At 38.6% G+C, this 26,472-nt stretch overlaps 1 protein-coding gene across 1 annotated transcript in view; it reads left to right on the top strand.

The window, feature by feature from the left end:
- The window catches only part of ptprt (protein tyrosine phosphatase receptor type T), a 928,020-nt gene that overhangs the window by 486,275 nt on the left and 415,273 nt on the right, over nt 1–26,472 (top strand). The window contains exons 8-9 of the mRNA XM_048608556.1: nt 1,750–2,046; nt 23,201–23,310. Of these exons, the coding sequence (XP_048464513.1) occupies nt 1,750–2,046; nt 23,201–23,310 (407 nt within the window). The remainder of the gene's footprint in view (nt 1–1,749; nt 2,047–23,200; nt 23,311–26,472) is intronic.

The following is a 26,472-nucleotide window of genomic DNA, read 5'->3' on the forward strand; positions in this document are numbered from 1 at the left end:
TTTGAGCACCGTAACATGCTTGTATTCAACATATTCACAAAAAAACAAAAGTGAAAGTTTTTTAAGTGAATTTTGTTCATATAGGAAGACTTAAAACCCAACAAACATTGAAAATGAAATCTCTTAATCATAGCTTTTTCCTTAATTGGCACAAGTCCTAGTCCAGATCTGTCTCTATCACAACCTAATTAGGACCATGTTAGTCACCTCAATATCAGGGGTATAATGACAGTGAGAGCAGGATACACCTCAAGGAGCTGTTGGATTTTATAATTATACATTGATGATCTGAACCAAATAACATGTAAGCCCTGATGTCACACACAAAGTTGTTGCATGAGTATTGTGTGCAATGTTAGTCATAGCAGATTCTGTATACTTAGGATAGATTACGCAATAGGAATATAATTGAAGGTGTAAATAGATACTGCTTCACTTCGTAGCATCATTATTTTGTGGATGATGTTATGGATTATTTCATAAAGCAACAAGTCAAGGAACTGGAGGTGGCACAGATTGGCAAGACTTTGCAACATAAGTGATAAGGTCACCTGCTGACAACATGAGATCCTTAATGGAGGTTTGACAAGAAATAGTACTGAGAACTGAAGGCGCCAATATACCTAGTCTGAATCCAGAAGGATCACCCACTTGCTGAGTGAACCTGGAGACTGATGATGGCTGATAGGCTTTCCTGGGAATGAAATAGATACCCTCAATTAACCTCAAGACGATGACAGTGCTGATGATTCCACCTTCCTGATAGCTTACCAGTTCTGCCAATCCACCAAATTTGATATATTTTGCCTGACTGGAGGCACATCTTGTGTAATCATGAGTTTGAGGGGGGGTGTAGGTCCCCAAGATTGAGTGGATGCTGCCAGGATATAGGTAGCCAAGTTCCTTCCTTTAAATTGGGATGCGTTGGCATGGTCTGTAAGTGACCACCGTCCTCCAGCAGCTATCTACTAAACAATCTACCCCTGCACTCAGATAAAGTAATTAGTTGAATGTAAATCATTTCGGCTTCAAGAAATGCTAAGTTGATAAATGATTGGGTTTTCTTTACTAACTCTGTAATTTCTCCTTCATTCTATTCTGAGAGCTGTTGAAATGTAAAATGCAGCATTTAAGTTGCTTCATTCTCAAAAAAAAACTGAGGGTTGTCCAATACTGAGAAACATTATGATGGATGTTTTTGTGTTTATTTAATTTATAGCCCTGAAAGTCCAAGGTATACATGAAATGGTTACATGTTTGATTTATGCAGGCATTCTCACCAAGGTGCAATAAAAGACCAGTTGTTCTATGCAACTTGTTTGTGCCTTTGGCAAAAGAAAATATCAGAAGAGGCATGGGTAAAACCTATTGCTTTGTCTGGAAGTGAGCAGAGCAAAGCCACTGTGGCATTGGAGGTGAAAAGGCAATTCTTGTTCTTTCAAAACATTTCTGTCAAAGCCAGAAAAGAAATCAGATATTGAAGATCATCATATTGACTTTTGAAGCAGTTGAATAGCTAGTTGAATATCAGACACTTTTTTTTAATGGAATTGAAAACCTGACTCTTAATGAATAAGGTAGGTGTTAGCATTTCTGCAAAGATCCATACTTTTTCCTCAACTACCACTCAATATTTGAAAATAGTCTTCTGTTTTATTATTGTACAGTTCTGAGTATATCTTTACAATATAAAGCCAGCTATGTGGGCTTTCATGGCTCTAAATGCATATTTCTTTCTCCTTTTCAAAGATCCAGTGCATGGACCTCAGAATGTAGAAGTCGTGGATGTCCGATCACGACAGTTGACTATTCATTGGGAGCCATTTGGTTACGCGGTCACTCGTTGTCATAGCTACAATTTGACTGTTCAGTATCAGTATGTGCTTGGTCACCGGGAATACACAGCAGAAGAACTGATGCAGACATCATCCCATTATACATTACGAGGGTTGCATCCATACACGACAGTGAAACTCCGGCTCGTACTACTTAATCCAGAAGGAAAGAAAGAAAGTGATGAGATAGTTATCCAAACTGAAGAAGATGGTAAGTGCTTGTCTCTTCCTATGTTTCTCCTGATGGTCATCAGCAGGGGCATGTTACAGAAAAGTTTCACTCATCTCTCTAAAAACAAGGGAAATGTAAGAAGGACATAGTCAGGGACATAAACTCCAGGGACAGGAGCTTCCTCATCTTCAATCTGGTGAGAGAGGGAGAGACTTCATAGCGCACATCCCATAGGACTGGACTTTGTATAAACAACAGGAACACATCTCACACAACCTTTGTCAGAGAATTGAACAACTCAACCAATAATGCCGCAGCATTATGCAAGAGTTTATGTTGTAAGATTGTTTACACTAATGCTGTATGTTTTTATGTAGCTTGAATTGCAGAAGTGTCACCTCAGTTAGTTTACTCTGCATACACTCTAATGAACTGACAAACAATGCACAGGATGTCTGCGAAAGAAACGATCTTTAGTATTGCATGCCTGGTACCGTTTGCAACAAAAAATCGTAGCACTTTTTCCATTGGCACCCAATATCTGTAAGTAGGTTCCATTTCTTTAAAAAAAAAATTGAATATAAATGTAGAACCCTAAGGATCAGGAGCTGGAGATGGTCTACTTGCCATTCAATTCATGTTTTACTCCATTTCTATCTTACTGTAAATGGGAAAAAAAAATGGGCTGCAGGGGGGAAATGTGATATTGTGTAAAAGAAAGATCTCTGGGAAATAACATTAGTACCACAATTAATGAAGTAACATGAATTTTAATCTTCAACAATATTTTTAAGATGAAGACAAAAGTGTCATCTATTACAGCAGCTATGATATTGCATTTTACTATGAGTTTATTGTCATAGAAAATTATTGAAGGGTCAAATGTAAGAGCAGGCCGTATTGTCCATCAAATATATTGTACCAGTTTGTGGAACATGGCAGTTTGTCATTTTAATACCAGTTTCCAACATTTTTATACATACCCTTCAATTTTCTTGCTTTTGAAATAAATACCAATCCTCCATTTAAATATAACTGATCTTTTGTCGGCTTTACTTCCAGATTTGACTGGAACATGAAAGTGATTTTGTTTATCATTAGCTGAAAACCAACTCAAAAATAAGTTTTCAACCATTGAAATTCCAGACTTGAAACATAAAGTGGTCACTTTAGATCCATCTTTGGAATGGTTTTCTTGTACAAAAGGAAAAGGTATTGCTGAAAGAGCTGACATTGTCTGGAGTCCAAGCTCTGGATAAATGAACTTATCTGTAATCATAAAACTCAACATTCAGAAATAGTTATTTCTCCACATTACAGAAGATGAATAAATATACTTCTCTACTTCTCTGTTTGAATGCTGGATTTTCCTCTCACAACCGTGTCCTTCATTCTTTATACATATAATACCTTTGGTGAAGACTATGCAGGGTTATTCTCTATGAAATTTTATCACAAATATTTTAAAATGTGTGCCTACAAAGTTCCTCCATGTGTTGTTTTAAAATGGTTATTAATCCAGCAAATGTAAGTGGGGAACAAGTGCACTACACTCGTGCATTTATATTTTTTCTGCATCCTGCCGCAACTACCACTGAGAGTGACACTAATCCTCAAACGTTAGAATATTGATGAGAAGAAAATAATATTCAAATGATATTGCCCTGTTCTGCTGGACTTGATCTTTGTCACATATTGTGTGAATGAAAAACACACAGAAGAATATTTAAATTGCTATCTTCCTTGTCATGAAGATAAAGCTGTCCTTGTAACTATGTGCAGTGACATTTTAAATATATCTATTATATGTATAGACATATATATACACAATTAGCCATTAATATGCTTCTAACATTGAATTGAGACTAGGTATGGAAGGAGAAGGATTGCTCTGGATGTTAAGTGTCACAGCATTTAAATCATTTGGTTGGTATTTTCTCGAGTTAACATTTATCATGGAATTGTTTTTTTAAAAAAAGCACATTTATAATCTTATAGAAAATCTGCCCAATAATACATCAATTCATTTACAGCTTTACCACACATTGTAATAAAGACAGCACTACTGTCAAGTCTCAAAAAACAATTAAGATAAAACTCATTCCTTTTCAAATAGAAATAGGTATAAAATTCAGTATTTTATAATAATGTTTATCTTAAGAAAATATTTTTAAAAATCACCCTGATAATCTTGTCTGATATAAAATAATTTCTTTGGAAAAATTACTTCATAATTCTTACCCTTACAATCCATATTTGTAATTGAATGATTAGAGATTGAAGCCTGCAGAGTTCATCATTCTTTTCTAACCAATATCAATAGCGAAAACAAAGATGGAGCATCTGTTTATTAAATTTCAGTGGCTATACATAAATCATTCATTTACTAATGCCGCAAATTTTTAATGAATTTCTAAGTCTGTGTGTCCTTTACAGGCAGTCCACTTACACAGAGTTCGCCTGTCAACTAGTGAGAATTTATATGGCTAGATCCTCAACCCAATGCATTTAAATCGTCTAAAGATAAGTTTAAAGAACAATCAAGAGGTCCCAATGCCATTTTAAACACAAGAATTATACTCAAGGCTGTGCTAAACTGAAGCATCATGTGACCACCTGCTTCAGGCCACTACACACTGCTCTCCTCTGAATTCTGAAAATCAACAGTAATGTTGAAGTTCCAGTTTAAAAATAGCCTTAATTTGAATGTCAGATGGGGAAATGGGGCTAGATTTTATGTTTATCTAAGTATAATGAATTCTTCCACATTTAGGCCGTGAAGATTGTTGATTTAGTCACTATGATGTTTGCGCAGTGTGTGCATTTCCTGTGTGGTTGGTGCCAGATACCATGTTGCGAAGGTTATCAGTACTGAAAGTATGTAGACTTAGGCAGACCTACTCAGTCAGCATGTCGTGCTATTATGCTTTACTCACTGCCCACAGCTGCCTTTCACACCCCAACTCTACCTCCTGCTGTGTCCATCCCTGGAAAAGAAAATCCCACAATTCACTTCAAAATGCATTCTGAAGTTTCCAATGGCTGACCCCTTGGTCCTCCATTCACCCCAACATTCTGTAGCAACTGCTTTGCTCAACCACTCCCCTGCCTCTACCTTTGATGCCTGAAATCTGAAAAAAAACCATGTCTCCTCTCAACCTGTCCATTCCTCATTGTACTATTTTACCTGTTTGTCTGTTTTTGGCTAACTATGTTTTGTGCTATAATATTTCCCCTCTTTATCTTTTAATAATTTTTTGCTGTTTGTGATATTCTGTCCAGTCTGTTGAACTGCCAGTTATCTTTATATGTCTTTTCTTTGAGTCTTATATCGTCTTTGACTTTGAGTTTACCACAGATGGCGGGTCCATTCCTTAGATATTTTCTTATTTGTTGGAATTTATCTATTCTGTGCTTTCTGGAATATCTCTTGAAATGTTTGTCACTGCATCTCTAGTGACCTATCCCTTAACCTAAATTTCACTTTGTCACTTCATCCGACATAGGGGCAGCATTCCAAAAGCTTGTGATTTCAAATAAATCTGTTGGACTATAACCTGGTGCTGTATGACTTCTGAACTTGTCCATCCCAGTCCAACACTGGCATCTCCACACCTTAACCTAAATTGCCAGTTGACTTTTGATAGCTCTGCTTTCATGCACTTATCATTGCCCATATTTAAATTCAAAATAGAAGTCTTGGACCCACACTTCTTTCTCTTACACTGTATGAATCATATTACAGTCAGTGCTTTGACTATGAGGTCAGTAATTAATCGATCTCATTGGTCAAAACTGGTTTTGGTATAGCCACAACACAGGTCCAAGAATTTGTCCCAAAAGCATTCAATGAATTCCTTCGCTTGACTACTTTTGCCTGTCTGATTTTTCCAGTCTGCATGTGGTTTAAAATCTCCTGTGGTAACTGCTGTATTCTCTTGACAATCTCCATTATTTCTACTTTGATAGCCTATCCTATCATTGGGTACTGTTAAAGAGCCTGCACACAACTCCCAAAAGTGATCTCTTGCCTTTATCATTCCTTTCCTGGTTCCCTGAGTATAAGTCATCTCTTACTCTTCTTCTAATTTCATCTTTAATTTACAAAGCCACTCGCCCACCCTTTTCTAGCTTTCTGTCTTTCCTAAGTGCCACATGCCCTTCAATATTCAGGTCCCAGTCTGGGTCATCCTGCAGCCTTGTCTCAGTTATGGCCACTAGATGGTATTTGTTTACCTCAATTTCTATTATTGGTTCATCTGTTTTGTTTCAAATGCTGCATACGTTCAAATACAGTGCCTTAATTTTTGATCCGTTTATTATTTTTGGAATCACTTATCATATGTGCTGATTGCTCTTAGATCTGCTTTATCTATCCCAGCCTGTTATTCTCTGTTTATCATTTCCCATATTAATTCCATCCTCTTCTGTATTTTCCCCAATCTTTTATTCACCACAGCCTCCAAAGTTTGGGCCCTTGTCCCACTACTTAGTTTAAAACCTCCTCTACTTCCCTATGAAATTTGCAAGGACACCAGTCCCAGTACAGTTCAGGTGTAAAGTGTTCCAATGGTCCTGATCCTACTTTACTCAGTGTTGGTGCCAGAGCCCCATAACATATCACAGGACACCAATACTATTAAATCTTGTGCTTCTCATTTAGGACTTGGCCACTACCAAGGCAACAGCACAAAAACAGCTTTTTTTTAAATCCCAAACCTCCAGGCATACAAAATTCAAATAAGATAAAGCATTGAATAAGAAATATAAGCACAATAAAACAGAGCTGTCTTAGCTTCAAGGGGAGTTGCAAGGGCACTGAGGTTGTTAATGACCAGTGCAAATGAGTTTTAAATACAGTCATAAACATGATGAGTTCACAGGTTTTGTACTGAAAGTGTAATTGCAGGGAAGATTTAATTGTATTTAATAAAAATGATAAATGACTTGGTGCCACTTTATAATAGTTTGAACATGTTTACAAAGGATCAGATTTGTGTCGTATTTAATGCTGATTATCCTATTTATATGTTTGCTCTTCCTAACAATTCAACATTGAAACCAATCTTCTTTAATTCACAACAATTACACAAACATATTTGTTTCAATTTATTTTGTTTCAAAAGCATTTCTGGATGCTCTGTGCATTTAATAAACCATCAAGTACTCATTTGCCAGTTATAAAACTTGCAGCTAAAGGCAGTTCAGAAGACACAAATGACATCAGTCTTGCTGTCCAAATGACTCTGAGCTTTATGGACCAAGAAAGTCAAAGGAATCTATCGCAGCCTGTCTGAGTTAAGTGATTTCAACCAAGCAGGGAGTACAGCACCATAGACAGCCTCACACACCTGGGATAAGACAGAAAAACCAGCTTGGGTTCTTGCGGCAGCTTGCTATGGGTGCTGAGCTACAGAAAGGATGCGAGCAGATTCTCGTTGAGGAATGCATTATATTCAGCTGTAATGCCCTACACAATTAAATTGCTTCTGGCACTGTCATTTAGGTGCCCTACCAGAGCACATTAGGAGCAGTGGAGGAAAACATGGAGAAATTTGATAGCTTCACGAAAGGAGACAAAATTGGACAGAAATATACTGCATTCTTTAAACAATATTAAAAATAAGGAATTTTATTTTCAAAGACAACCGAAGAACATAAGAATTACAAAAGCAGGTTCTCAAATGGTAGTCAGCTATTACGTCTCACATTAAAGTAATAGTTGTCAGGGAAACAAAGAATACACTTCTAAACTATGCTGTACTGTATATGGATCTGTAAGGGCCCAAAAGGGTTAATTTTGAGGAGTGTGATAAACACTGCCCACCATGATGATGTCATATGGATACACGGGCAGAACAGTTTATGATCTTGAAGAAGAGAGACCCAGCACTGGTATTCTCTTCATAGTCTGTGTAACAAGGGGTGGAACTTTCTTGTTTGCAGCTAAAGTTCATTTTGTCAACTGAGTTTCCTAGTGCCTGCCTAACTGTGGCTCTGTGAAACTTTTCTCATGCAAATTTCTGTTTTCACCTCATTAATTATACAACTGGGATCTTGGGTGCCTTTCTCAGGGAATCAGATCGCCAAAGAGGCAAAGTGTTTGCCACTCCTGGGACCTTCATGCCACCAGTGCCATATTTAAAGTCAAGTTGCCACCACTTCAGTTGTTGTGAGGCAGGACCTGGCCCTCATACTGTGGTGCTTGACCCTTATTACCGAATATCTGGCCCACAGGAAAGAAAAACTCACTCTCCAGTTTGTAAACAGGGACCTGGAGTATTGACCTGGACAGTGTTCTGGAAAGGAAGGCAGCTCTTTTTGTGGCTTGCACAGGAGGCCATGCTACCAGTCCAAGTCATCCTGGACCCAAATTGTATTTTAAGTCAGTACTGTGTTCAAGTGATGTGGGGCACCCAGCACTCCATAAGGATAAGTGTCACCACTTCTCTCTGCTACCTCACACTCACAGAGCCATAACTCACTCTAACTCTGCCACCGCACACATCTCTCATCAGAGCTCATGGACTACACATCTCACTATTGCACATATCTTGTCTGCTAACTGGCTCTCACCCACTTTATCCTTTCAAATGACTAACCTTTCCTGTCCTCAACACTCCGTCCTTATTCACTGGGGACATCTCACCACCTATCCTGCTTGTCCATCACATCTAACTGCTCTGCCTTCATATACATTTCCTCCCTTTAGTTGCATTGCATGAATTGGGCCAGCCAAATGACATTGTATTACCCCGACTGACCTACCTGCAATCCTTAGACCAGCAGGACCCAATCCATGGAGTGCAAGGACAGGGATCCCTGAACACTGGTAGGATCATATGTGCCTGACTAACCATTGCCAAACCCCTGAATTGGAATAGAACAGGTCCGTTGACTGACACCCTATTAAGGATTACTTCCCCTTTAACTTTCAGACATAGCCATTTTGGAAGTAATGCACATTCAGCATGTTCAGCACAAAAACTACTGGCACGAGCTGCAGGTCTGACGTTGGCATGACACTGTGCCGTACTGTGATGCATCCACTCGTCGACTCTTCAGTGCCCCCCACCATGACCAGCTGGCTGCTTCTCCCTGTGTGTTACAAAGTGGTGTGAGCCACAGAGGCAAGCAGCCTGTAACTGAACACAGTAGACCCTGCGTGCTAAGAAAGAAGTGCAAGCCACTCAGAGGCTGGTAAATTCATGCTGAAGTCTGTGAATATGCATGAAGAGTGCAATGTGGAAGTAGACAGAGGCTGGCAGCCTCAGAGTAAATGCAAAGTGAGTGGGTGCTAAGAAAGCAGGCTCAGGGGCATAAGATGCATTTTATGTATATGCATGTGATGTGTGTGTCTCTGTGTACAAAGCCACCTGGCAGACGCATGTTTTTTTTTTACATTCACAAGATGAGGATATTGCTGGCTATGTCAGCATTTATTGCTCGTCCCGGATGACAGTTGAGAGTCAACCACATTATTGTGGGTCTGGAGTCACATCTAGGCCAGACCAGGTAAAGTTGGCAGTCTTCTTCCCTAAAGGACATTAGTGAACCACATGGATTTTTCTGATAATCAGCAATAGGTTTGTGGTCATCATTCAACCCTTAATCTGCCATGACGGAATTCGAACCCAGCTGACCCACCATTACCTGGGTTTCTAGATTAACAGTCCAGTGATAATGCCACTAGGCCATTGCCTCCCCTTATAGGTGTCCTTGAGCTGTTGAAGGGTTGAGGTGGTGTGTGCATTGACCAAGAGCCAGCATGATGATGTGGTGAGGCTCTTGTCCCGTTGCTGCTGAGTTCATGGACGAAGAGTGAAGGTGGATAGTGGTCATGGTGCACACAGTGGCATTGTTGGGAAGAAGCATGTGTATGATGTCTGTCACAATGAAATGGAACTGAATGTGCAACTATTTATAGCTTGCATTATTTGTCATGGTAGGAACAAAGCTTAATATTTAAAGTTATTTGAATGTATGAAATTCAAAATGCATTATTTTCACCATATTGTATTGATAAAGTTACCCAGAACCAATTAACCAAATAATTTAATTAAGTAATTAATTAGTTAATTGCATATTTGGCACCTTTTTGAATGCTTTTTGGAACTCTTAAGTAGACAACAAATGCTAGCATGTCTCTATCTATTCATATCGCTAAGCCTTCAACAAACACTAATAAATTAGTTAAACATGATTTGCCTTTTGTGTGACCACGAGCAATCTGTCTGATCATACTATGATTTCATAAATGTTTCTGCATTCTGCATTGGAGTTTTTTTTTGCTTTTATACATACCTGTTATGTGTTATATGTGTAATATATGTGATGTCAAGCATTATTAAATATTTGTCATCCTTCAGACAGTCAAAAAGACAAAGAAGACCAGTCAGTTCTGCAGAATTTTGTGACCTTAGCAATTCCTTCTGGAGAATACAAGCCAGTGATTTATATCCTGTAGCCAATCTACAGGAACTTTCTTAGTAAATGCCCTCTAACCTCCAAATATATATTGTGTGAAAAATTCTACAAGTGAATACCAACATAGTGCTCTTAGCAAGACAGGACATTTAAATAGCTATGATCTGCAGATCCTAGACTGCTATGACCAATTCTGCCAGAGATCACCAAATATTTTATATACTACTATTTGACTTAATAGCTGTTGCATTAAGGTACTGACATAAAAATGAAAAAAAAACTGAATGTAGCATTTTGAAAGAGAGAGCTGCTGAATAAAACAAAATACATCTTGTCCTGTTTACTTTGAGATGGCTTTATACCGTTCCCCATGTTCAATTAATAACAGATAATCAGTTTCAAAGGCCTGGGTCAATTATTTTATAAAACTGAATCAAAGTAACTTTTAAAGACCCTTTCTAACATTTTCCAAAATTCATTAGACCAATGTCAATTTAAAAGGTTTCAGTGAATGTGAAAAAACATATTAAAAAAAACCCACAGCCGCATTTCTGTTCTTGACATTTTGATGGATAAAGGTTCAGGAAGTTAGCAGTGTAAGTGAAATCCTTTAGGCTTTTACAAAGACCAAAAGTCAGGTCTGATTTATAAAGAGCAGAAATTTTTGTTTGAGGAATGGAAAAGGTCACAGTTTAATATTCATAAAGATGACAAATAATGACAGATTACTGAGGTGAGTTAAAGTCACAGAATATTGACTGACACAGATCAGAATTATAATTCTGAAGTTTATAGCAGAAAAAAATAGTATCTTTGCAGCAGTAAGGGAAGTGCTAAAATTTACATTTAGAAGTTTTTGAAGGCTGCACGCACAACACTGGATGTTGAAATGCTGTAAATTAATAGAGTGGGTCATGCAGAATTGGAAGTACAGAGCAAATGAGTAATGCATACATTGAAATGAAAGATTTATTGAGTGTGATTGAGAATGACTGTTCCCAATACCAACTGCAATATTCAGCACATAAGCTGTGCTTTTATCTTGCACTTTGTGCTTTGAATTTGTGTACTTATGATCAGCTTTCAATCCTCTGCTGTATGCTTGTTCATTTCTTATCAGAAGGAATAAGAGCAGGTGTATACCATGTGTTCCCTCGAACTTCTTCCAACATTCATTACAATTGTGGCTGATCTTCTGTCTGTATTCCACTCTCCGTCCTGTCCTATTTTCCTTCATTTGCTGAGAGACCAAAAAGCTGTCCATCTAAACCTTGAATATACTCCATGATGGAAAATCATGATGCACTTCTGGTGCAGCGATTTCCAACTATTTTGCAATTACCGCAATTTGAACCTGTGAGTTTTCCAGGTTTTTGTGTTTGACAGTTTTTATGCTTGATAATAAGAATTATTTTGTGGATATAATGTAACCCCATGTGCAGTGGAGATAAGATATTAGTCTCCCAAAATATGTGTCATGTTGTACTTGAACCTGATCAAATTCAGCAGAAATTTTTAAAGTATTAAATACCCTGGTTGATTCAGTTTACTACTTGGTCTGGATTAAGATTTTTGGAAGGATGAGGGAGGTGGAACAGAATTCAGCTCTCTACTCACTATTGGTCCCATCATCTCAGCTCATTGAATCAAGCACTGAATGACCAATTACTGATTCTCCAGTAAGAAGGCACCAATTCAACATGCAAGGGGTGGCTCTGAGTCCAATTGTGGGTTTCAGCCAGAGGGTTATGAGGCAGCAGCAAACAGGAAATCCCAATTGTGGCCATATTCTCTGCCATTTAGAAGAATGAAAAGTGAACTCATTAAAAAATGTAAGATTCTGAAGGGACTGGAAGGGGTAAATGCTGCTGGTGAGGGTGAAGTGGGTGTGGCTGGTGGCTCAAGGTAGAGTGTCAATTTCTGATTGTAAAGTTCAGCTTATGGTTTTTTTTTGCACTAGCAAGACTGTGGAGCAGCAAATGAAATCAAATACATGATTTGAAAAGGTTCAGGACAAATTAGTAACTAGTCCACAAATAAGAAAATAATGATGAGGCACTGAATATAAGCATTTATGCTCCCAGAAAGAGCAAGAGCTTCAAACGGAAAGTCAAAACATAGTGTCTTAAAAGATATTCAAATCAAAACAATTAATTTTCCAATTAGGGAAAATAGTTAGGCAAGTGCAATTTTAGCCCCTTTAAAACTGATACGGGTGATATTATCAATGAAAATAAGGAAATGGCAAACTTATTGAATAATTATTTTGTTTCAGCATTTGCAGCAAACAGAGGCATCAGCCTGCAAAGCAGCCTGCAGAAACTAACATTGAGTCAAGATCAGGGCCTCACTAAGACTAATCATAGAATCCCTACAGTGTGGAAACAGGCCCTTCAGCCCAACAAGTCCACACCGAACCTCAGAGCATCCCACCCAGACCCATCCCCCTATAACCCACCTAATCTACACACCCCTGAACACTACGGGCAACTTAGCATAGCCAATCCACCTAACCTGCACATCTTTGGACTGTGGGAGGAAACCGGAGCACCCGGAGGAAACACATGCAAACATGGGGAGAATGTGCAAATCCCACACAGACAGTCACCCGAGGGTGGATGTAAGCAAAATAATACTAAAGATGAAAATAATAGCACTAAGAGTGACAAATTTCAAGGACCAGATTGTTTTCATCTTGGTTTTTCAAAGAAAGTTGGGGAGAACATTGCCAATGTCCTAACTTTAAGAATTCTCTCACTTAAGAGATGGAAATCAGCAAATTATAGGCCATTCAGCTCAGAAAGCCTGGTGACAAAGGGTAGAATTGGAACTATTCCTTACGTTGTATCATAGGCTTTTGTTTGTAGTGATATCCTTTATATTACATTCATGAGCGAACCCACATAAGACAATCTATTCACTTATAGTTTAAACGTACTCACACAAAGAAGATTTTGCTATTGTACTTTATAAACATGCATCTCTTAACCCAATCTCTCAATTTATAGCTCTGTTCCAACTAGGAACACAAGTGAATTTCCACTTAATACCTATCACCTGCATAGAACTAAACACAACTAATGCTATTAACAAGCTTAACGTCTGCTGCATGCAAATTACTGATATGTATATTTAAATTAGAATGACTGAGCGTCTTGTAAATTCACAGCTGATCAAAGAGAGTTTGAATGGTTTTGACATGATAATCATGCCTCCTGAAAGTGACTGTGAGCAATTTCAGGCACGATACCTTTGGAAAGATACAATGGCTTTTGTAGAAATGAGGTGACGTTTACTCGAATGATACCTGGATCCTAGGGGTTAATTTATAATGAGAAACTACACAGGAGTTAGAGTGCGTATAATCTGAAATTCAGAAAGATATAAGGGATGATTTTACCAAGATATTTTCAAGATGATAAGAGGGAAAGATCGGTTAGATAGAGAAAAATGGTGCTGGTTTGGGAGTCGAGAACAAAGAGGCATATTCTTTTTTCCCTTAAAAAAACAGCCATTACTTAAAGGAATGACATTGGTAAATATTTCTATACAGAATGGGCATTAAAAGCTTGGCATTCTCTTCCACAAATGGCAATCATTGCTCGGTCACATGTAAATTTTAAAATTCAGATTTTTGTAGACCAGAGGTGTTAAAGGATATAGGGAAAATTGAGCATATGGAGTTAGGTCCTAGATCAACTGGGATCTGATGGAACATTACGTGGCTTAACCATGTTCATATGTTTATATTTTTGTGCCTTGTGTTACAGTTGAATCTGATTTTACTCATACACATAATTATTTTGCATCTTTACATTCCCTGAAATTTCAATTCTATGAAAAGTTTACTGACAAATAACTAGTTTTCTGTTGAAAATGATTTTTAACAATTGCCAGCTATGGTCTAGTAACAGTATAAATGTTGGTCTGCAACAACCTGAGTGCATAACCAATCTACTGAAAATACAGTTTTAAAGGGGAAAGTGACATTAATATCCTAAGATAGATAACTTTAATTTTAAACAGAAATATTCATACAATTGAAGCAATGTTTCCTATTCTGCTAATCAACCTAATTTACATGCTATGTTTCAGCAGAGAGTATAAATCATTGTTTCAAATAGGACTAATCTTATTTAAATAATTTTAAACCAGTAAAAGTGCCATGATATTGCTGTTTAGGTGAACACATTCTGACAATAGTTTTTTTTCTTTTTTTTAAAAATTATGTATACATGTACATTTCATTTCTCGAAACGCTGAAGTCCTTTGTGCGTGGATACACCCACAGTGCTGTTCAGAACAGAGTTCCAAGAATTCAGTGAAAGAACAGGAATAGAGTTCCAAGTCAGGATGGTGTGCAGCTTGAAGTGGAGTTTGCAGGTGATGGTGTCCCCATGTATCTGCTGCCCTGGTCCTTCTGACTAACATGCATGTACATTTTCAAATAAATCATGTTAGTGGTGGATTTCATTCCAAAGAAAATGCTCACATATTAGTAATTCCATGAGCAATTGTTCTTATTACTAATCATTTGGCTGTTAGAAGCTGAGGCAATTTCAACCAGTATGATCAGGTTCTTGGGTGGAGACAAGAGGATCGTAGGTGCTGAACAAATATTTTCTGCACGGAGCCTTTGTTCTAATTTTCAGAATAGGAAGTGTCCTTGTTATACATGCTTGTTATGTATGAGATGCAATCCAAGCATAAATCTTAAGATAAAATCTGTAATTTTGAGGATAACCCTCATAATACAAAACACGTCCACCCACAAATAGTTTTGAAAGGGAAAATTGCACGTAAATAAAGTAAAGGGGTTAGTTATTTTAAATGCTAATCTATTTTTTCTAAAGCTGCTAAATTGAAAGTAATTTCAACATATGGAAGTAACTAAACTGATAAATTATAAAATACACTCTTCTATTGAAAATGTTCCTATTTTATTTGCCGACCATTGATACAATACAAAAATCAAAACTGAAATAACTGGTAAATTATAGAAGAAAATAATGTATGTGATGCAACTGGAGATGAATGTTACTTGGTGAATAATTGAAAAGTAAAATATTAGTTATTTTCAGGATTGCAGAGAAGTATTCCATAGCATATCAGACCTATACCCATTAAGAAAAAATGTGGAAGTGTACAACCACAGAAAAAAAAAGGTGTAGAGTAGATGTGTTTGCCATGTCATTGGTATTTCATCAAAGATTGACAGTATATCTATTACTCCTTTCGACACTACAAGATATCTAATTTTTGTCATGCCTGCTTTGCCTGGTGTTATAATTGGTGTATTGGCATTGAATGGACATTAGGTAAAAAAAAACATCATAAATGCCAGTTGATTGCTTCCCTGATTACACTAAGTCACATAACATTATCTTGAGCCTCAATTAGCAAAATAATTAACTGTGCAGCTGGTTTTCAAAAGAAACAGAGGTATAGAAGAAGCAGAGATGAATAGGTATATTTGATGTTTAAAAATAGAAAGCAAAAATAAAAGCTACAGGAAACATTAAATGTGTATGTTATTGAGCCGTAAGTAAAATTGAAGCAATGAAATAGAAGGTGAGCTAAGCAAGAACTGATGGGTCAGAGCTGACCAGGAAAACATGAGTAATATTTTGATGTTTTCAATCTTAATTTTCATTTAGTTTTATACAGTGTGACATTATTAACAAACTAATAGACAGACTGGCTGACTCCCCCAGGCCATCTTGAAACTTTTGTCCAGCTTCCAGTCTTTCAAGAGTTAGTGATACATTTTGGCACATTTTGGCATCTGATGTTGATGACACTGGCCCTGAATCTCCTTTACAAGGGACAGGGGAGGCAGAAAACTAGTGGCTCCACTAATCTCCAGCCATAATGATAATTCTGGTGGATATGAGCAGAATCATGGAGATGCTGCTCTTACTGGGAGTTTCTGCATTGATTTCACAAGACAGGACTTCCATTTTGCTGTTACATGAGCCAGGGATAATGAAAGGGTGAGCCAGTGTGTTTCACTAAGCCGAGAGTTCCTACTCCTCCAGTACAGTTGAGACTCAACTTCCTGGGGAAGCTGGTATACCAATGTACCAGCATTCATATCAAGTGAATGGCAGTTGTGGCTCAGAGCTCTAAGGCAGAACCTGTTGTAAACAAAAATCTCCAGTATTTATATTCCAGGTGAGTTCTGCTACTGATTAAGTTCTTTGTTGTTCGAGTTGTTGAAGCATAGCTCAGAGACAGAACAGATTTTGTATATCTCATTGCTGGGAGTAGGCTGCAATGGTCTCCCCGAATAGCTTTCCAATGCTAGAATATGAATCCGACAGAACTCGAGAATCTACCAAGTTGACACTGTATTGCAGAATACATTGCAGTTTTGGGAAGAACTAAACATGAGCATGACACAAACCTTCATTAGTTCATCGCAGTGATAATGAAACGTAGACTTATTTCAGCAGTAACAAATGTCAAATCTACATGACCCAAATCAACTTCTTTTGTTCAGTCTGTTCAATGGTCAGCATTAGACCTGTTCTCAGCAAAATATAAGATGTACTAATGATGCCTAAACTGCAAGATAAATATGACGTACAAAGGTGTTTCAGTTTCTTCGACTTTTTATCAGTTTCTGTAACCAAGGTATCTCCTCTTTGGGATATTCTTCACAAAAACACACCATACGTATGGCACAAAGGTCACCAACATTTTGTTTAAGCTGAGGTAAAAGTGACTGCCCTTGACATCAAGGCAATATTTAACTAAGTGTGGCATCAAAGTGCTTTAACAAAACTGAATTCAGTGGGAAAGAAATCTCTGCTGGTTGGAGCCTTTCTGGCACAAAGCAAAATGGCTGCAATGGTAGGAGGTCTATATTCTTAGCTCCAGGACGTCTCTGCAGGAGTTCCTTATGGTAATACCTCTGGCCCAACTATCTTCTTCAACAACCATCCCTACGTCCTAAGGTCAGAGGAAGGGATGTTCATTGATGACTGCACAATGTTCAGCACCTTTTTGCTTCCTCATATACTGAAACAATCCATGCCCAATTGCAGCAAGACCTGAACATATCAGGCTTAGACAGACAAGTGACACGTAGCATTTGCGTCACACAAGTGCCAAGCAATTACCATATCCAACAAGAGCGATTCTCACCATTTCCAACAAGAGAGATTCTCACCATATCCAACAAGAAAGAGACTCTAACCATTTTCCTTGGCATTCAAAGGCATCACAAACACTGAATCTTGACTATTAACATCCTGCACTGCAGAAATTCATGAAGATTCCTTAACCAGCCCCTTCCAAACCCATAACCACCACCATATAGAAGGACAATGGCAGCAGATACATGGGAACACCAACACCTGCAAATTCCCCACTAAGCCACTCACTATCCAGGCTTGAAAATATATTGCCATTCGTCCAGTGTCACTGGGTCAAAATACTGGCATGTCCTCCCTAACTACATTATACATGTACCTGCACCAAATGGGCTGCTGCATTTCAAGAAAGCAGCTTACTACTAGCTTCCAAAGGGCAACTAGGGACAAGCAATAAATACTGGGTCAATTCACATCTGTGAATTAATAAAATATTCAAAAATTCTCTCTCATCCAGTAAGTGTGTAATTTAATATTATGATCTTGCTAAACTCACAACATTGAAGTTGACGCTGAGGCCATTTTATGCCTGCTGTATATTTTAGTCCTTACAACATGTACCATAAATAATCAGGTTCTTCTTGAGTAAGATATCTTGAAATGTATTAATACCACTGGCTATTTATAGGACTGTAATACCACAGACTTACACAGTCTCGGTTTCGTGCTTAATGACATGACTATACATTCGACATATATGACCAACTGACTATGTTGACTCCACTATGTAGAGAGAGAGAAGACAAAGTGATAACTAACTTAAATATATAGGTCTGTCCAGTCTGGAATCTAACCATAATATATGAAATAACTGCACAGAGGCCTGTATCATGTCACCAAGTCACCCTTTGTTTCCACGTGCACAGTACATGGGCTCTGACCAACCAGCTCAGAGTCTGTCAGCTAGGACTCCCTGATTGGCCCAGGTTAACAACCTTAATCAAGGATCTTGTAGTCAATGAGATCCACCTGGCCCTTGTTCCACTCACTACAATCTATGTCTCCCTTTTCTCTTTAAAGAATGGGAATCCTTGAAAACTTGTATAAGGATACATATATGTCATTGTATCTATACATTCAGGTAATACTGTGTGTAACACATGACCAGACAATTATCATGATCCAGCAGTGTAGCTTCACTCTGCATAATGGTAGCTGTTGTCATGGATGGATATGTATCATTTGTCAAAAGTAAGTTATTTTTTGGCATGACACCTTCAGTATTGGAGTCCTCATCATGTGTGACAAGTGGTTAATGGTATGTAATTTGGTCTGCAGGTCTTCACAGGACTTGACCATTGCTCATTACCATGACGTTGGCTGGACACAGCAACATATATCTTCCCATGAACCAATTTATCTGTTCTAAATTTTTGAACTTGTATACTTTGTACTGATTCAAGTTGGGATTTGGTCTGCATGTTCTTTGGTCATGCTCTTGTACCATTTTTTACTTTTTTTCCAAAGATGTACGTTATGCACATAGGGTTGGGTGATGAGTGCACAGAAGGGAAAATTACACAGATCTATCTACATGTAGATAGGCTACAACCCATATATGTAGAATGAATCATACACATGCATTCATGATGACAGCTAACGAAGAGCAGAATGAAGCTGTATTGCCACGATTTGGAATGGAATTTTTACAACATCTGAACGATATGGGCAATGGCGAGAAAGTTGAGAGAATGCAGCAAGAATAAAAAAAGAGATTCTTGTTGTCAAGAAAAGAAGTTTGATTGTCCCTTAAGATTTCAACAACTATGTGAGAATCTCACTAGTCAGTTGCGAGGACACTGTTTTCATGCTTAAATATCTTATTATTACCTAATTTCATCTGAAGCAGTTTTGTTCACTCATGGGATGTGGGCATCTCATTTATTACCCAATCCTAATTTCCTAGAGAGCAGTTAAACATCAATCATATTGTGGGTTTGAGTCATATGTAGGTCAGACTGAGGGAGGATAGCAGATTTCCTTCCCTAAAGATATAAATGAAAGAGATTTTTAGAACAATCGACATTGCCTGCACTATTGCACATTTCTACCGAATTCAGATATCATCACTTGCCGCAAGGGGATTTGAACTCATGTCCCCAGAACATTAGCCTAGGGTTCTGGATTATTCAACTGGTGACATTACCACGATGTCACCACCTCCTATAAATTATATGCAGGTTGCTATTCTCCCAGATACTGGCAGAAAACTCCAATTCTCAACTTGAAAGAGCAGTTACCAGACCATTGCAACTCACCAGCATCTTTTCTGGGCATCCATCAACGCAATCCCAAACATCTTAGAGCACGTTCCATGGGCAGCAACCATCCATGGAAGTTAGCATCAGCAAAGCACCAGTATCACAGATAATCATGGCCCATCTTATTGACTTCTGATACAGTTCTACACTTTACTATTGAATTTTGGAAGTCACTAATACCTTCCATTGCAATTCTGCTGCCAAGCCTCTTTGTGCACATGGACAGGCACCCAGCTCGTGGTTTGGAACAGAATGCATTTCAGGGTTCTTGTGTTAGCATTCTACATGTTCTGGTGCTCACTCACTCACTGAATTGCTCACAGCATCACTGCCTCACCTTTCAGTGCAGAAAGAAAACCAGACAACTTGCCGTATTTGTAAACAATGATCAGTGAATAACACTGTAGTACATCAATGTCACACCTACATCATATGACACCAGCTTATGTGGTGAACATGCTCCATGTGTTTCAATCAAATGGCCTTGTCTGCAATTCTAAGTGGAATACACCTTAGTTTTGTCAACATGAATGATGGTCCATCCTCAGTCAGGAAATGTGGTGAAATGTCTCAAGTGAGTGAATGGGAAGTTCAGAGGGCAATAAGGATTAGTAATTTGGGGAAATGGGGCAGGTGAGAGCCATTGAGGAAAGATACTGTACGCAATATTGAGTGGTAGACCATGAACTTTTCTGGGAGGTGGAATTAGAGTGAGTGTGAGGTAGCAGAGAGAAGGTGGTAGCACTTAGCTTTGTGGACCACAGAACGTCATTAAATTTCTAACGGTCCTACTGCGTGTTCCTATGGACCATGGACACAGTATCACAGACAAATGCATTAGCCCCACCCCCCACCCCACCTTCTACTGGGAATGAGAATAAGAACATAACAGTTATAGCCACGTTCAAAATTCAACATAGTCGACCACAAGCAGCCAGTAATGAATTGACCACCCCTTTTATATCCTTCTCATTTTGCATTTCCACTGATGAAAGGGAAACCAGTCAGCAATAAACTACTTCTTTTCTGCTTGGAGGTAGAAGTGAATGAACATATTCCCAGCACCACTGTCCTGCCCAGCTCTCCAGCACTAGATGCATAATCTCAATTGTCAATCATAATGAGAAAGAAAATGTGGCTGAGAATGATTGATATAGTAAATTAAAACCTAGGCTTGTGCCTGTTTGATTATTTGCAGATTTACAATAACCTATGTTTGTGTCTTGCCATACTACTAAACAAATTAATGCTCTTTCTTTGTCAATAATCTTGCCAGTGTCAGTAAGTCTTGCTGACTGCTTGCCCTAAAGTGGGTCATTTCTTATTTGCAAGCTATCTTTGGTTTATAGCCACCACCCTTTTAATTACGCTTTTTCTCTTGTGTGGCATAAATGCCATGAATAATTTAATAATAGTTTGTGTAATGTCAAATTCATTATCAAATATTTGAATAAATTACATGAAAATATCACACTCTGAAGGATCCTCCCAACAAATGCATATTTTAAAACTTAACTGAACGTGTTAGCAAACTTTACATATCTATTCTGACGTTGGAGATACAATGAAATCACATAGAAGTATATTATGGTTTAGCTGCTGCTTATGGACAGAAAGTAATGAAATACGTGGTAAACAAAGCAGTGAAAACACATTGGGGATTCTAAACGTACACAATGAAAACATGGAAAATGGCTGGTTAAAATTTAATGAGTTATTTAAATGGGGGAAAGCTAACGAGATTTTACTAGTGCTTATATTTCAGGATGCTCAGGGGCCAAATTTACCAATGTTATTAGCATCAGAACATCATATTAATTTCAGCTGGACTGAACAGGGATGTTGCCATGGCTTTCTTACCCAACTGAATACCAAGATAAAAAGCAACGGGAGATTATGTTAGATTTTCCATTTGTCCATGTGCCTAGTAAGGAAATGGACCAGCAGCATGATAATGATGCCCAGTTAGATTTGCTGTCACTTCATGTTATCATGATGCTAGATACAGGGAACTAACTGAAATCAATGGTTTGTTACCCCAGAATCTGTTGGCAGTTAAATTCTGTCCCCCACCCCTACAAGCCCAGATATAGTTCCCAATTGAAGAAACAGTGTTTAGACGATAGGCTTTAAGAGATGCAGTTATATTGGTTAAAAGGTTTTATGCCCTCAGTTTTGGTACAAAGAGCATGGAAAACAGTATAAAATAAAACAAATGACTCTAAAGCATGTATGGAACCCGAAAGACCTGGGTGTATAGTGCATACGTCATTAAAGGTTGCAGGATAGTTGGAGACCATGGTAAATGAAGCACACAGTGTCATAGGCTTTATTAATGAAGGCATATAGTACAAGAACAAGGAGTTAATGCTGAACTTTATAAGATTCTAGTTAAACCTCAGCTGGAGTATTATGTCCAGTTCTGGGTGTCACACTTCAGGAAAGTTGTGAATTTTTATTGGAGAGAGTGCAGAGGAAGATAACTGGAATGGTTCCACGGGTGAGATACTTCAGCTACAAAGATAAGTTGCAGAAGTTGGGCTTGTTTTCCTTGTTGGGGGTGGTGGAGAGGGAGGAGGATAAGAGGAGATTTGCTAGTTTTCAAAATATGACGTTTCTGTACAAAATAGATAGGGAGAAACTGTTCACATTCATAAAGGATCAAGAACGAGAGGCTTGGAGAAGCAAATATGATGTGAGAAAAAAACCTTTTAACACAGCGAGTGATTTCAGTCTGGAATGCATTGCCTTGAAGCTGACATTCAAAAGGGCCTTAGGTGATCGTTTCTATTGAAACTGTATGCAGAGTTATGGATAGTAGGCAGAAGAATAGCACTAATTCACAATACTCATTTGGAGAGTCAGTGCAGACACAATGGACTGAATGGCCTCTTTCTGCATCATAACATATCCATGATTCTATTGATGAGTGAAACTGCTCACAGAAGCTAAATCAGAGAGTTGATAGATGGAATGCTTCAAATGGATTTTAATTCCTTGACACTTTGTGCTCTTGTGTTTGACAGCTGCAAAGCAGATCATTTTGCAACTTTTTATTACTTATAGCAGCTATTTGTGTTTTCTCATCACATTGCTGATTGCCTATTTAAGATTCATACATTGACATTTACTGAGGTATTCAATAAGCTATGCAAAATAACTTGAAGAATGGACACCTAGGAGAGATCCAAAGGGATTGGCCATAAATGAGTATGAATACATTTTAGAGACAATTATAACTGGAAATGATTTCAAATCCTTAGAATTCATTGTCATGTTGACTGAAGCTTTTTTTTTGTAAACTCTGCTGATTCTCTTACCCTTTATTATTAAATTTCTTCCCAACAGTGCCTGACCTGGTGCCCTTGGAATCAATTCAAGGAGGTCCATTTGAGGAGAAGATATATCTGCAGTGGAAACCACCCAATGAAACTAATGGAATAATTACCCTCTATGAGGTAAAGTACCATTCAGATACCAACCATCTTTTCTTGCCTCTCGGGTGTTTGACACTTTGTAATTGTAGGGAGGTATTCTCGGAGCACTGGAAGGATTGAAGAATGTTTGCTAACCAAAGACATTCATCGTTGTAAAAACTAGGCCATAGCAATACCTGCTATAACAGAACTAATTAAATATGGATAATTGCTTAAACATATATTTCTGTCCCATTGGTATACTTGAAAGAATTTTGCATTTGATTGTGATTCATGCAGATGTTCACAGTTACAGCCCAGCATGAATGATATCAATAAAATAATTTTGATTTAGTTGATACTGTAATCTTTAGTCCCATGGTAACTAATAGTGCTGATGAAAACAGTGTTGAACCCTGAAACATAGGAATTGTTTTTAATGCTAAATATTACATTGCAGAGCCCACAATCTTAATAAGGAGATATCTATAAAGTTTTTTCTATCTTAAGAAGAAAAGAATTCTAGGGTTGTTTTCAGGAATTATTTAATCAGTTCAGTTAAAAATTACATTGTACATTTTAGAGGATAAATAGGATAGCTCTAGAAAATGGTCAATGCTTGATTAATTTGTGGCCTTGATCGACATGCAAGTAGCACACCAACTTCGCGCTGCCTTCTCTTTATTCTGATATCTGTGAGCAGAAATAACTAACCACACTGTTCATAAGCTGCACACATCAACAGGGGGCGTAAAATCAAAACTTCTGGCCCACCCTCCTGCATTCAGATGGGAAGCACATTGTAGTTAAAGCAGGTGCTACTGAGTTACGCAATGAGTTGACCAAGGAAGAAGTGAGGAATGGCATAACGTAGGAGACGTTTTGTCCCAAGGTTTTTGAATGTTCTACACAAGGTATTTGGTGGAACAAGTAGGAAGGAGTAGAAATGCCCTGTATCTGCAAGAGGCCCTCCAAGATGCATTTAAAAGGGAATGGGGTAATATTGCTGTGGCGGTAAATGCCAAGAGTCAAGACCCCACAACAGGAACGCAATGTTGCAAGCTGGTCAATGACCTCACACGAGGAGTTGTGGTCGTTGAATGTACCTTCAAGTACCATATCCTAGCCAATGCAGTCACCCATTGGTTAGTTATTGTGGCTGCTTTTTATTTTAACCGTGTCATCAGGGCTATGCTGTGATGTTCAATAATAGACGGAAGGTAAGTTAGGGGATTATTGGAGAATGAGGAATTGTAATTGCTTTGGCTGGCATCACACTTGGATGAATCTGTCAGGAGCAACCTATCTAGAAAAGAGTTCTCTAGCTTACCTTATCTCTTCCTTTTCTTCCTTCAGCCACATGCTCCTGCTGCTCCATTCATCATTGTATAACTGATGACAATGGCTGTCCCCTAGGTGACAAGTTTTTTTCAGCATGTAGCAGAACACCAGGAAGCAGCTAGCCAGGAAGAGTTTCCAAAGTGACTTTCCTATCCATGTTGGCACAGCATTGTGCCCCGTAGTCAAAATGGTCTCTCAATCCTCACAGACCACTGTCCCCACCCACCCACTCCCCAATTCCACTTGCCTTTGTGTTGGAACCTGCCAGCTTGACACCCAATCACTGGCCCAAATCAATCCAGTCCCACATGCCTCCGTCTCAAAGGCTAGGAGAGCTGCTGGCCAATCAGACATGCATGGAAGTCCTGCTTCCAGTTTATTATTGATCAAATGGCTACAGGACAGTTGGTGTTTCCATCAGCAGCCTCCCCTTCAACATTTTAGTGGAGGTGATTGCTAGAATCCAGAGTCTGATATAATTCAGTCTGTTATTTCAGCAGTAGTCTTTGTTGTCTCACTTTGTGTGACAATGTGGTTTTCATCATCTGTATGTTGTGCACATGTGCATGAGTTGTGCAGTGATGTCATGAACCGTAGCATCAGTGGGTAGACTTTGTCACCCAAACACACTCTTCGATGGTGGCGCAAAAGCAGTTGAAGTAGTGAACTGTGACGGAGTAGGGACAGTATAACTCCTGCCTGAATTCCAGGTCTTGACCTATATGTTTTGTTGTCTGTGCTCACACAACTGCTGACATTGAGGGTCTGGAGTCTCTTTCAGTTCCAATATATGATAAAGTTGACATAGAGGACCCACAAAGTAATGCACATGCAATCAGTGGCTTTCCTTCCCAGCCTTACTCCTACCAAGCCACCTCTTCCCTAGGAATGATCAATGTCAAATGCACTCACCAGCTCTATTGGGACTGTCCTCGAATTAATCAGAAATCTGCCTTGTTCATTGAATTAAAATGTTGATCTTCTGTTAATTTATTTTTAAATGCTGTTACAGTATCTGCCAGCATGTCCCCAATTATAAGGATCTTTGACTTAGCAGCATTTTAAATCAATTACACTCTCAACAAAATTGTGTGCTTATTCTGAAGAATGAATGAAGATTTTCTGAAGAAGGGTGTAGGCCGGAAATGTCAGCCTTCCTGCTCCTCTGATGCTGCTTGGCCTGCTGTGTTCATCCGGCTCTACACCTTGTTATCTCTTGCTCATTCTCCTTGCTGGTTCTGCCAAGAGAGAATTAAAAAGAATTAGTTCTCTGAATAAGAAGCTGCAGTGACCTCCTCTGCATAACACTGTGAGGTGTTACAAATATCTTCAGGTTGAGGGTGGAAGGGTTCACATACACTGTTCAGCTATGGGATTGCAACAGATTTCGTTAACGTTAACTCTGATTTCTTTCCACAAATGTTGCCTGCCTTGCTGAGCCTTTCCAGCAATTTCTGTTTTGTTTCTGATTTCTAGCATCCACAGTTCTTTCAGTTTCAATTCCCTTTGAGTGTAATTGGCAACTGAGTGGGAAATGGAAAATAATGGACATTAGTTTTCAGTTGCAAAAACAAAGTTGCTGGAAAAGCTCAGCAGGTCTGGCAGCATCTGTGGAGGAGAAAACAGAGTTAATGTTTCGGGTCCAGTGACCCTTCCTCAGAACTGATGGTGGCTGGGAAAATGTCAGTTTATTGCAGAAAATAGGGAGGTGGGTGGGGTAGGGAGTAAACGATAGGATAGAGCCCAAAGAGAGAGAAAGACAGCTGGACAGACAAAGGAGTTGCTAACGATCAGGTTGGGAGGGTGAATAGTTGTTAAGGGGGACTGTTAGTGACTAACAACAGGGGGTGTGTAGTGGCAGGC

The sequence above is a fragment of the Rhincodon typus genome, chromosome 19, assembly GCF_021869965.1.
Source record: "Rhincodon typus isolate 14 chromosome 19, sRhiTyp1.1, whole genome shotgun sequence".
NCBI classification, from domain to species: Eukaryota; Metazoa; Chordata; class Chondrichthyes; order Orectolobiformes; family Rhincodontidae; genus Rhincodon; species Rhincodon typus.